The following is a 13,244-nucleotide window of genomic DNA, read 5'->3' as shown; positions in this document are numbered from 1 at the left end:
GAGTAAGAGATGAATTTGACAAAAAGAGACGGAGTGATTTTAAGTCATTGAAGATTAAAAAGAGGAGATGCCAAATTAGGAAGTCTCTGGCAAGTATTATCAAAACAGACACGTGCACAAGTACCACCTTTTAAACAAAAGGAATCATAGAATGAACAATTAGGGTAAGTGAGACGAGTAGTGGTTGAGAGGTTTAAAACTTCTCTTCACAGAGAAATCTGTTCTATTTGTATGATTATTCATAATGCATTCAGTAGATAAAGTAGAGGGAGAACATGCTGTATGAATTAATGAAATTCATAATAACTGCAATGTAATACACCAACCATATAACCGAAATTTTATTAAAATAGAAATACAGTCAGTCCTCGCATAGCACGTAGTTGTGTTCTTAAAAACCCTCGTGCAATGCAAAATTGTGCAATATAAATAACAGGCCCTATGAGAAAAATAGGGTTAGGTGCTGACCACCCAAGATTGAACACACATTTGTAACCAAACCATTACCAAACAATAAATAATAGTAATAAAATAGTAAGTATTTTATTACTATTACTAAAATATGTATTTTATTATGGCTATTACGTAATAAAATATTGCTAATGCTTTTGCTTCTATTGTAAGCAAACTTGTTGTTTGTTTGATTTTCTAACCAAACAAATGACAGCCGTTCCATCTCTTCCAATTCTTGTGTCTTGATCTAATGGATTTTATTACACTTTGAGTTGTTCCTGGTATGACAGTTTATTTTCTCTGCATTCTTTCTAATTCTTGGCGTTGCCTCATTTAGGCCTGTAGCACATGCAATATCACATGTTCTTTCATTTCGCTCAAAGTGTTTCACAATTTCATATTTTTTCTATAACAGAGGGGGACTGGCCATAAGCCTTACTGGGGAAACCCCGGTAGGCTGGAGGCCAGAAGTGTGATTTTGGCCATAAACGCTAGTATGAGGCCACTACACATTTTCCCGGGTAAGAATTTTTGACCCAGTCCGTCTCTGTCTATCGATATTGCTTACCTTTTTCTCTCTGAACCTGTAGTGTTTTCACTAGGACACTTCCTTTTCACACCATTTAAGTATTTTACTGAGTTTCAGGGAATAAAGCACAATTACAAAATGAAGAGGCGTGCTTGATACACATAAACAAAGCTGCACGTGTGTAGCAACTGAATAAACACAATAGTGTGTCTCTGGCTTTATGGCAGAGACACACTATTAACACCTCACAAGCCCACATTTTACTAAAGCACGTTTCTGGGGGTTACTACCATAAAACAATAAAAACAATTTCCAGTTGCATTTCTGCTAGTGGAATCTATTATAAACTGGTAGGAAACTCGATCTAATTGCATTTGCGATAATACTGATAGCTGCAATTGTGTGGGTTTTTACGTTATTATGGTGAAATGTGTATCCGCTTCACTGATATAAAAAATATAAATACATTTTCAGAATCTTCTCTTCATTGCTTCAGTGCTTACATTCAGTTGGGGTGATTCCGCGTTCGACTGCCATTTCTTGTAAACACAAAGAAATCGTGCATAAGTGAATTCGGCTCATGTTATATGCGATATCATTCCTCTATTTATAAATCATGTATGATTGAATTCGTGTAGTGTAAACACGTGTTATACTAGGACTGACTGTAATATTATAATATAAGACCGGATCAAATTAAAATAAAATAAAATACACTGATTGTACAATAAATGCAGTAAAATAATAAAATATAAAACTAAAATATAAAGAATAGCAATTACACTATACAGAATAAAAGCAATAAAAACAACCGTAGCTTACAGAGGCGACCACCTCCTTTATCAACAGTAAGACTTAACTTTTCATGGTACATCCTTAAGTACCTGCAGGATCACAGCTCGCAGCACATGTTACCATAGGAGTATGGGCAGTATCCTCCACACATGCACGGAAATGGCTTGGGAGTGTGCCAGGCGGAACTGTTCATCACACACAAGAATAATGGTTTCAAAGAGGGGATGAATACGGATTAGGCCTGATGTAGCTCAGTGGTCAGGAGTGAGAGTGCATAGCACGCGTTCCTTGAGTGGACCGGGGTTCAAGCCCGTGACTACTAAATACGATAAATATTTGTACTGACGATTTATTGTAAACTCTACTGACTTGGTTGTCGTGCCGGAGTATAAACAGAAAATTTATTTATTTATTCCCGTCTCTATTAATGGTATTATGCTCAGAAGAGCAAATCCAATATCTGTGTGAATGATTGCAGTTCCAATATCTGTGTGAATGATCAATTATGGCAGCATTGCCAGGTGAAATTTGGTGGTTCTCCTTCAAAAAATGTTTGGCCACAGCAGATTTCCCATAATCTGCGGCCTGTATTGTGTTAATGCTTCCCATACAATGTTTGAAATGCCATTTTGTCTCACCAACGTAACACTCTCCACAATCCGGGCATTTAATCTCATATATGACCCCACTTGTACCTTCTATGGGTATAGGATCTTTAACCTTCGACACAACCGTGTGCAATCTTTGCCCTGGCAGTTGCACACAGCGTGTCTGGCAAGCACATAATACTCAGACGATCTGCTCAGTTCAGCCCAGATAGTAGGGAATGTATGCAGTGGCAATGGGTTCTGCCTGGCATGCTAGTGAGCGATTTCCGGTTTCCAGGCACATGTGGAGGATACTGCCACATGTGCCCGGAAGTTTAGAAGATAACATGTGCTGCGAGCTGTGATCCTGCAGGTATTTAAGGATGTACCATGACAAGTTAAGTCTTACTGTTGATAAAGGAGGTGGTTGCCTCTGAAAGCTACGGTTGTTTTTTATTGCTTTTATTCTGTACAGTGTAATTGTTATTCTTTATATTTTATTATTTTACCTTTTATTGTACAATCACTGTATTTTATTTTATAATTTTAATTTTAATCCAGTCTCATATTATAATATTATTTATATTTTAATAAAGTTTCAGTTATAGGGTTGGTGTACTTATAGTGCAGTTATTATGAATCAGAACCTTCCCACCCTAAAGGCCTATTTCAAGAATTGAATTAATGAGATTTGTGGATATGGCATACTGTTTGTTATTTGGTTTTTAGGAGCATTAGCAACTAAGGCCATAATTGCTCCGGGATATGCGGTGGTCATTCCCTGACCTTTCCGCATCCTCCGTATTTGGTGGTGACGGGCTCGAACCCCGGTCTAATCAAGAAGCGTGTGCTACACACTGCTGCTCCTTCCCACCTGGCCACGGAGGCGCCCGTATAGGGCATACATACAGCAAAAGAATATACCCAGCTCCTTGACATAATGTGGCCTCAACAATGCCTCTCACATACATACCTTCCAGTCACTAGGTGAGAACAGAAGCTGCAATGTTCTACTGATCAAGAGAGTTACCAGTAGTTTTGCTCTGGTGGACTGTCTACAGCAGCAGACCTATGAAAACCATTTTAGAACTGTACCATCAAAATGTAAGGAATATTGGATCTTGCCATGACACCCATTATAACCTCTAAAGATATCACTCATACTGCATGACAGAAGAGAAGGGATTGCTGGAGACTAACCATGGATTTTGGCACTTCAAGCTTTCAATAAGCAAAGTGGTGGTATTGCATTCATCTGTGTGATGTGGATGCCACACCTTGACCTGTGCTTACACTAGTTCACACCTGGTTGGTCATCTCTGGTATACTAGAATTAGAAAAGTTATCAGAAAATTGGAAAAATAACATATACCAAGAAATAATTTCTTAAGCTATTTTTTTTTTTTAAAGCTTGTCTAATATAACTATGAATACGCCAATTCATGTCATGTTTATAGTATTAACAGCCACAATAAATTTTATTCAGAAATATTCACATGCAACAGTGTTATAAATTTCTGAGGAGTGGTATAAGAAAATCAGCATTTTTGTCCACTTAGATTACAAAAAATACTACTACCAACATTATTATTATAATATTTTAATGTCAGGGTAAAGTGCTGCATTAACCAAAACAAATAAATAAATAAAATAATAATTCAATGGGAATTGTTCAAAAATACCTGCATACCAACACTCACAAAATGGATTTTTGCAATCTTCTATTTAAAGATATGTGTATACATGTTGCTTACTGAATTCAATAATAATCGAGAAAATGTTGAGTTTGGTTTACTCATTATACCTTTCACATGCTTTAAATATTTGGCATTACTAACAGGGATTCTGGTAGTACTCTGAGAATATATCACCACCATCACATTGTAAGCACTCCTTTTATGTATAAAGAATGAACCTGTGGAATATCAGTTTCCCACTAATTTAAGAAAAATAGTAGTTGATGTGGTTTGCATAAGCTTAAGTTAATTTGGGAGTTTACTGTTAACACATATGTAGAGATGGGGAGGCACACAGTGACAATATGAATGTTTAATCAAAACCAGATAGGATCAGGAATGCCTAGAATTTAAAACAGCACAGCTCAACATAATGGATTGCCTTAAAACATGCACATACACTGTGTAAAATAAGAACAAAAATTGCATACCTAGGGCAGCTAGTTGATACACAGCTTCTTTAAATGCTTTATATAACTCCAAAGGAGTATCTAAATTTTCTGTGTTTTTCTGTGCATTTTTGTGAGCTTCATTAAGTTTTAATGACAGATCTTCCATAAGAATCCATTCATCATTTACTTCTTTGTACAGACATACTCTGTGGTCCATTGATAGAGTTGCTAAAATGCACCTTATAAGAAATAAGTAAAGGAAAAAAATTAACTTACAAACTGATTGTCAAACTAAAATAAAATATTTTAGTGAAGTTTAAAGTGAAAACCAAAATCATTAAGCATGAAACAGAAAACCAACACATTGCTTTTATGTATTTTATTGTTTGGGAAATGTGTGATTTTTATTTATTTATTTATCTTCTCAATCTTTCAAAATATCTGTTTTCTCATTTCTAATATAGGTAAGTAAATCTGTCAAATTCACTTACAACACAGCTTGCCATATGAATAATTGGAAAAGCAGTTTTTTGGAATTCACTTACACAGCTAAGTTAGATATATAAGCAAATTGTCTGCATAGCTGGCCGCATTTTCTAGTACAGGTAGTCGTCAACTCACAACCATGTTAGGTTCCGACCGACCTGTCGTAAAGCAATCTGGACGTAAGTCGGACCAGTTTAGGTAAATCAAACACTGTGTACAACACAATTGGTTTACTATTTACAAAAATAAAAAATATGAAAAAGATATCAAATACTGTATAAAACCTAAAAAATATTTTATTTTTAAAGACTAAACAAAACATATGTAGAAAATAGATAAGAAATATTTTACTGACCACTCGTGCTTGGCTCCGGGTTCATCAATGCCACCACTTGATGTAGTGGGAGTTGTTTTTCTCATAAACATGTTGATTTTTGTCTGAATTGTTTGTTTCCTTTTCTGCTCGTAAATTTCACGGTATGGCCGAAAAGCATCTTTGTGCCATTTGTTCAATCCCTGCAAATCGTTCGATGTTTGGGTCCATTTCCTCAAAATGTGTAAGAAGTTTATTTAGTAGAGAAAAACCTTCAGATAATCCTCTAGTGGTGAATTTTCTTTCTGGTTCTTCCTCATCTTCATTTTTCTCTTCTTCCATCCTTTCTTCTTCGGCCATTCTTTCTTCTTCCAAAGCGATAAGTTCTTCATTCTTAAGTTCTCCAGATTCTTGCTCTAGCAGCTCCTCAACATCTTCCACTTCAATCTATAAAGAAAGTCCATTTGCCAGTGTTACAATATTTTCCGTAATTTTTTTCAAGTTCATGTTCACTATCAAATTCATCAATAGTATTAACAAAACGCTGGAGACAGTTTTTTCCAGATTCCATTCATGCATTTCTTTGTCACAGCCTCCCACGCAGCTGCAATATTTTTGATGCATTTATAAATATTGTACTGTTTCCAAAACTCTTGCAAAGATAGTTCTGGTTCGACGTCTGTTGCAGCTATAGCTTGGGCAAAAGTGGTTCGAAGATAGTGGAAATCGCCCTTTGGTCCATAGGCTGAAGAGTAGAGTTGTATTTGGCGGCAAATAAACAACTTTTACATCTGGATGGAAGTAGTCTAGGTGAGGTGGATGGCCAGGTGCATTATCTAAGATTAATACAATTTTGAAAGGAATTTCTTTCTCGAAGCAATATTCACGAACTTGAGGTACAAAACATTTAGAAACCAGTCTTCAAACAATGTTTGAGTCATCCAGGCTTTTCGTTTGAACGCAAGTATCAGGCAGAGTGTGCTTGTTTACATTCTTGAATGCACGGGGATTTTTCAGAATGATAAATTAAAAAAGGCTTCAGTTTAAAACCTGCGATGTTCCCGCCAAGGAGCAAAGTCAGCCTATCTTTAAGTGCCTTAAAACCAGGCATGCTTTTGGCTTCATGGTGAATGTAAGTGCGTTTGGCATCCTTTTCCACAACAATCCAGTCTCATCCACATTGAAAAGCCTGCTCTGGTTGATACCCTTCTTCCATAATTATTTCATCCAGGCTTTTAACAAACTCTTGAGCTCCTTCCACATCCGCACTTGCTGATTCTTCAGTGACTCGAACCCTATGAAGGTGAATCTTCTTTTGAATCTTTTGAACCACCCTGTGAATGAGATAACTTAAAATCATGTACAATCGCGTTCACCTTCTTTCCTTCTTCATGCTGCTTGTCACTTTCAATTTTGTCTAAATCAATGGCCTTTCTTTCTTTCTTGAAACAGGTCTAGGAGTAGACAAAGGCACTTTCCTCTTGGTTGACATGTTTAGGGGTTTTAAAAAATGCTAATTGTAACACAATATAACTGAACCAAAAATAGTGAACGTAATGTATGCAAACAGAGATCGAGACTCATGAATCACGACATACATACATGGGTAAGATGTTTTGTTTGACTGTAATGGCAAAGCTGACTAAACAGATTAAGACTAGCTTATTCGCCCCAAACACACGTTACTGGGCAGTGGGCTGACGCTACACACACAACCGTTCCCATTAGGCTTCGGGGACCACATGGAGAGGGCATGTGAGTGTAGTAGAAAAATCTGAGAGCACTGCATTAAGAGAGGGTTGACGTGCATATAGCATTCTTCCTAGCAACAATCTTGTATGTATGCTCAGTTTCAGACTGAAATGCGGTGCGAGATGTAGTAGCAGTCGTAAGTCGATCAGTCGTAAAGCACATAGGTCGTAAGTTGACGACTACCTGTATATAGTAAAAGTCCATTGTTAGAGTAACCACCTATAATGAAAGGTTCACTATAAAGAGCATTACCGTATACTGTGAATCTAATAATATTAAGTATGGGCAAATTGAGAAAATAACAAGTGAACTACAGAGAGGACTTTTCATTATAACTAGTGCAGTGAATGTAAGTGTTTAATACATGTTTGTTCAAGTGCACAGTATAGATAAACAAATGATGTAAATAAAGATTCATATGAATCCCTGTTTCACTGCTGCATTTATATAATTTTTAATATTTAATTTGACTTAAGTTTGTTGATGATACAAAGGCAGATGTGATTAATGGCATACTATTTTAAAGTATGACTCCAGGGTCGTTACTTTATTTTTTCTTTTTGTATTTTATGCAAGCAAATTTTGTTCAACTTGCTAGCTTTGTGTGAAACCTATTATAAGGTGATATGGCTGGAGTCTTGTGGCATTATAAAACTTGTTAATTACTTTCAGAGCTTGCATTTATTTTGCTTAGGATAAAATGATAACTTCTATGTTTTTTTTCTCATCAGCAGGACCAACTCTCCATTTATTTACTGTTATTTATTATCGTTAGTTCAACTACTTCCCTGAGCTGTGTCACCAACATCAACAAATTTGCAAAGTGCCCTTGCAAATCACTAATTGCAAGCATAGGCTATGGATTGAATAAAAAAATAAACTTTTTATAGTTAAATTTGAACAAGCATTCATATTTAATTTATCATATTGGAATATTGGACGTTCTTATTAACATAATATGATGGATAGAAGTAAGAAGCCAAATACACACCAGATTTTCTCAATTATCACCATTTATATAATTTTTAATCTTTTAATTTGACAATAAGTTTGCCAATGATACAAAGGTAGGCAAGAGTGATTAATGACAGAACCAGGGTATGCCATTTCAACAAGACCTAGATAAATTATCTGGATGGTTTGAGAAAAGGCATTGGAAAATGCAAGATCTTGCATGTTGGTAACAGTAATTCTAGAGTAATATATCAAGGGGGGTTGCAACAAACAAGACAGTTGATGAAAAGGGCTTGAAAAAATTGCTTTCTTCAAGTTTATATGATATACAGTTTGAATGGCCACAACTGGCAGTCATGATTAGAAACAGTCAGCAAGAGATGTTATCTGTGAATCACGTTGTAGCAAGTTTGAGTTGCATTGGCAAATCAAACTTGCTACAACATGATCACAGATAACATCTCTTGCTGACTGTTTCTAATCATGACTGCCAGTTGTGGCCATTCAAACTGTATATCATATAAACTTGAAGAAAGCAATTTTTTTAACTTAAAAAGACTCAGAATGTGATAACACTAATTGTATTGTAATCTCAATGTGTATCCATTTTCCAATTGTAGCTTTCCTAATTAAAGCATATTACTCAACTGAGGAAAGTTTCCCACATTTCACATTCCAGGCCTTAGGGAAAGGAGGGGGAGAAGAGATTTTGGAGCAACCAACACCAACAAAAAAATAAAAGCTTCATTTTTATCAAACCACCCAATCATATAGTAGTGTGCTTAAGTGATATTAGGAAAACGCTGTTTTTGGAAGGTATGGTAAAGGTTTCTGAATTATATAATACAGTAAACCCCCGCTATTTGCGGGGGTTACGTTCCTGAGAAATGCAGCGAATACCGAAAACGCGAATACGGAGTTATGGTTCCCATAGTAATAAAGGGGTTCCGTTCCAAAGTATGAAATATATAAGAAAAACTAGTCTAAAATTTTGTCTATGTATGTATTATATGTACCTTCATAATATGACTATGTACATAGACAGTACATAGTGAAATGCAAGTATAAGGCATCGAAATGAAAATAAAAAAACAATTTTATATTAAATGTAATATTTATTAGAAATTTCAAACAAATCTTTCAAACCAGCGTCTTTGCTAAAAAAAAAAAACTTATCCCGCCAGTGCTATCACCAGTTTTGCTAAAGTGTTGATAAAGGAGTTTTGCCTTTTCACGAATGATGAGTGAACTTAACGGAATTTTATTTTGAGTTCGGTCTTCTATTCACAGATTTAAAGCTTTTTCCATTTTTACTAATTTAACATCACAAGTTACAGAGCAAATTTTTGAAGCAATTAGTGCGTTTTCATGGACATTACGGCAGATTTTTTCTTCCAATTTTTTGATCGATCGTACTGTTGACTCATTGATTTTATAATGTTTTGCCACTCAGGAGACACTTTCACCATTAGAAATTTTGTCTAATAACTCCAAATTTTATTCGCCAATTTCATCATCACCTTCTTTGATCTTTTCACAATTCCCTTTTTATTCGTAGCCATATTTTTGTAGGGGTTAGAAAGAACTTGTCCACAATAAAGTTACTTTCTTCTGTTAACACACTTAAAAAAGTCTGTTTTACACTGAAAAACGGTAGATTTATCACTTTTGTAAGCATATCAATTTATAAATTGATAAATTTAATTCAATTTATAAGCATATAAATTAAAAGCAAATGACGAAACCTTCCATGACAAATGCATAACACATACTGAACAAGGATTAGCGAGAAACATCCACGCTCGCAATTTTGTCACCCCTCTCCCCCACCCAGTGAGCGGTGTTTTGACTGGGAAAGATAATTTTAGCCACGCCCATGTTTTTTATGGCGGAAAATGTTCACAGCGCTTTAAAATTCACATTTTCTTTAGGTTTCATTTTATATTAAATCAGCGACCGCGAATAAGCGAAACCACGAATACAGATACCACGAATAGCAGGGGTTTACTGTATTTAAAATGGTCACTGCTAATATAGATGCTTTTTTTTTTTTTAAACTTAGGTTTAGAATGTGATACTCAAAAAACATTCCCGAAATTAATGATATGTTATAATTACCACTGTGACAATTATAATATATTACTGTATTACTGTTCTGCCAGAATATTATCTAATTTTTTTTGCAGTAGATGAATCATGCATTTTACTATAAGCAGGTCTATACATTATTACATTTTAGAACTCCAGAATTTTCAAAGTTCCAGTGTTGTTGGGATTTATGAGGTATTACTATGTATGCAGAGATATATTTCGGAGTAGAGAGCTGTGCATTGCAGCTTTCTCTTCTGAATTCTATAATAAAATACAATGCACTGAAACCAAAGTAGTAGTCGTATTGTGTATATTAGTAGTAGTCGTATTGTGTATATTAGTAGTAGTCATATTGTTATTCAGAAGTTCCAATTTTGAAACTGCTATTCAAAAGTACTGATATAAGAGCTATTTCAATTTTTTTTAAAAAAAATGTTTTTATGAAAACCCCAAACATGAGGTATTAGAACCTATAGTACTTAGTACCATGCTTGGGTTGGAGGTTGAGAAGAAGAAAGAAGATATTTGTTGACATTATATTTGAACTTCTCTAGACTGTAATTTTCAGGAAATACGTATGAAGGAAGGCTGTTCTAGAAAATAGCAGTTGAATGCATAAACAAGGAAGATGAAAAGTTGGTTCTGTGAGTTTGAAGTTGAATAGTAAATGGATGTTGGCTAGTAGCAGCATGTGTTCGGACTGTTTTGAAAGAGAGAGTGGAAATTATAGAAGCCAATTCAGAAGAACAGTGCCCCATGGAAGTATCTGTAGAAAAGGCATGCAGCAGAAACAGTATGTCTATGAGACAGCGAGTGGAGAGACTCTGTTAGGAGGAGTCATTAATTAAACTAACTGCCCTCTTCTGAATGGAATCTAGAAGCCTGAGAGAGATTTTGAGGTCACTGCCCCAGATTTGGGAACAATATTACATGGTGGGGCGGATTTGCGATTTGTACAGAGTGAACAGCTGTTTGGAAGAAAAGTAACGCTGAGAGCAAAAGACAAAACCAAGTTTTTGGGATGCAGAGGAAGCAATATTTGTAATGTGCTTGTGCCAAGAGAGATTAGAAGTCAGGGTAATTCCCAAAAGAGATATATCATTTTGTCTAGAAATCGGAGTGTTACTAAAGATAAGCATAGGAGCAGAAGAATCCTTTTTGCAAGATATAAGACAAGACTGAGTTTTAGAAGGGTTGACATTAACTAAGTTGTCTTTGCCCCACTGGAGAATTACTTGAAGATCGGCATTTAAGGAATTGGTAGCAGATTTTCAAGAAGTTGAAGCTGATTGGGCAGGGCAAGGTTTCTCAAAATGGAAAGTAGAACGCAATGTGCTATCATCAGCAAAACTATGGATAGGATTTCCAGTCAATGGAAGAAGGTTATTAATATACAAAAGGAAAAGAATGGGGGAAGAACTGAACCTCGGCATTAGTGGAGAAGTTACCGTCATTACCGTCAGTGAACGATCAGAGAGAAAACTGGATGACCAATTACAAAAAACAGTTGGTAAACCATAAGATGGAAGCTTGTTTAGAAGACCTTTATGCAAAATACGATCGAATGCCTTTGAGATATCAAGAGTAATTGCTTGTGTTTCACCAAACTTTTCCATTGAATTTGTCCATAAATGGGTAACATAAGCCAGAATATCACCAGTGGATTGACACTGACAGAATCCATTCTGGCGATCGTTGATCAGATGGAAGGTTTCTAGGTAGTTTAAGAGTTGGCAGTTAGTTGATTTCTCCATTACTTTAGGCATGCAGCAGAATAAAAGATATATCTTTTATTCTGCTGCATGTCAAATTCCTCCCATCAAATTCCTCCCATCCAATTATCGTCCCATTGCAATGGGACGATAATTGGATGGGAGGAATTTGTCACCCTTCTTAGGAACTGGCTGGATATGAGCAAATTTCCAAGCAGAAGGAAAAACACCTTTGAAATAAGAAAGTCAAAAAAGGTGGCAAAGAACAGGAGTAAGTTCAAGAGTACAGGTTTTGAGAACAAGCGGAGAAATACTATCAGGACCTGGAGCTTTCTTAGCATCAAGATTCATCAAAATCCTTCCGACATCCTTTTGACGGAAGACCACAGGAGGCATTGAATGGAGTGTGTTGGGAATGGTGGGAGGTGTTTTACCAAGGTCATTTAATACATGAGTTGGAAGAAAAATGGGATGCTAGCAGGTCAGCTTTATCTTTGGCTGAAGTGACATTAGAACCATCTGGTTTTGACAGAGGTGGGAGCAGAGATAGGCAAAAGTTGCGGCCAATAGCTTTGGCAAGAGATCAGAATGCTCGGCCACCATTAGGGCATGAAGCAAGATTTCTACTCTTAGCCTGTTCAAAATCTAGTTTGGACTGATTAATAACTGCTTTACAACTGTTGCGAGCTTTGGTGTGGCAGAAAATGAAACTGAAGAATTGGAAACAAGCCAATTACGATATGTAACATTCTTCTCTTGAACAGCCTTAGAACATTTATTGGAAAACCAAGGTTTAGATAAAGGACAAGATTTTAAAGTGCAGTGTGGAATAAAGGATTCCATTCCTACAAGAATAATTTCACTGACACGATCTGAGCAAACATTGACATCAGAAGTTTTGAAACAGTAATCAGACCAAGGAAAAGAAGAAAATAAATCTCATAGGTCATCCCATTTTGCATTCTTGTAATGCCAAACAATATGAGGTTGGGAATGACCATGAGATAAAGGCTCCACTGGAGAAGAGACAATCACCAAGTTGCGATCTGAGGTGCCTAAAGACCACTCACTTCGACCGTATACTTAGAAGGGTTGTTTGTGAGAAAAAGATCGGGGTGTTGGCTGTACGGTTAGGATTGTCCGGTATTCTTGTAGGTAAATGAACAATCTGTGCAAGGTCATTAGTCATTGCAAAAGCCTCAGCATCTCGACCAGCTGGGTCGGTGTGACTAGAAAACTGAAGCCAGCTGGAGTTGTGAACACTAAAATCACCAAGGAAAATTACCTCACTGTTAGGAAAGTTGGACTGTAGAAAGTCAAGTTGCAAAGAGAGGAAGTCAAAGAGCTCCATGCAATTAGTGGAGTTGGGAGAACGGTAGAGACAACAGATGAGTTGGACACAAGGAGGTAGAGAGATTTTAAGCCAGAGAAGATCAAAAAGAGG

The 13,244-nt window shown here is 36.2% G+C and overlaps 1 protein-coding gene across 2 annotated transcripts in view; it reads right to left on the bottom strand.

The window, feature by feature from the left end:
* The window catches only part of LOC150079307 (general transcription factor 3C polypeptide 4-like), a 201,807-nt gene that overhangs the window by 153,354 nt on the left and 35,209 nt on the right, over nucleotides 1-13,244 (bottom strand). For both annotated transcript variants that reach the window (XM_090382719.1, XM_090382720.1), the window contains exon 4: nucleotides 4,532-4,731. In XM_090382719.1, the coding sequence (XP_090238845.1) occupies nucleotides 4,532-4,731 (200 nt within the window). The remainder of the gene's footprint in view (nucleotides 1-4,531; nucleotides 4,732-13,244) is intronic.

The sequence above is a fragment of the Mastigoproctus giganteus genome, chromosome 10, assembly GCF_048544385.1.
Source record: "Mastigoproctus giganteus isolate SK-2022 chromosome 10, ASM4854438v1, whole genome shotgun sequence".
Taxonomy (NCBI): domain Eukaryota; kingdom Metazoa; phylum Arthropoda; class Arachnida; order Uropygi; family Thelyphonidae; genus Mastigoproctus; species Mastigoproctus giganteus.
Note: the sequence above shows the minus strand (reverse complement) of the source record. Positions and strands in the feature narration are given on the sequence as shown.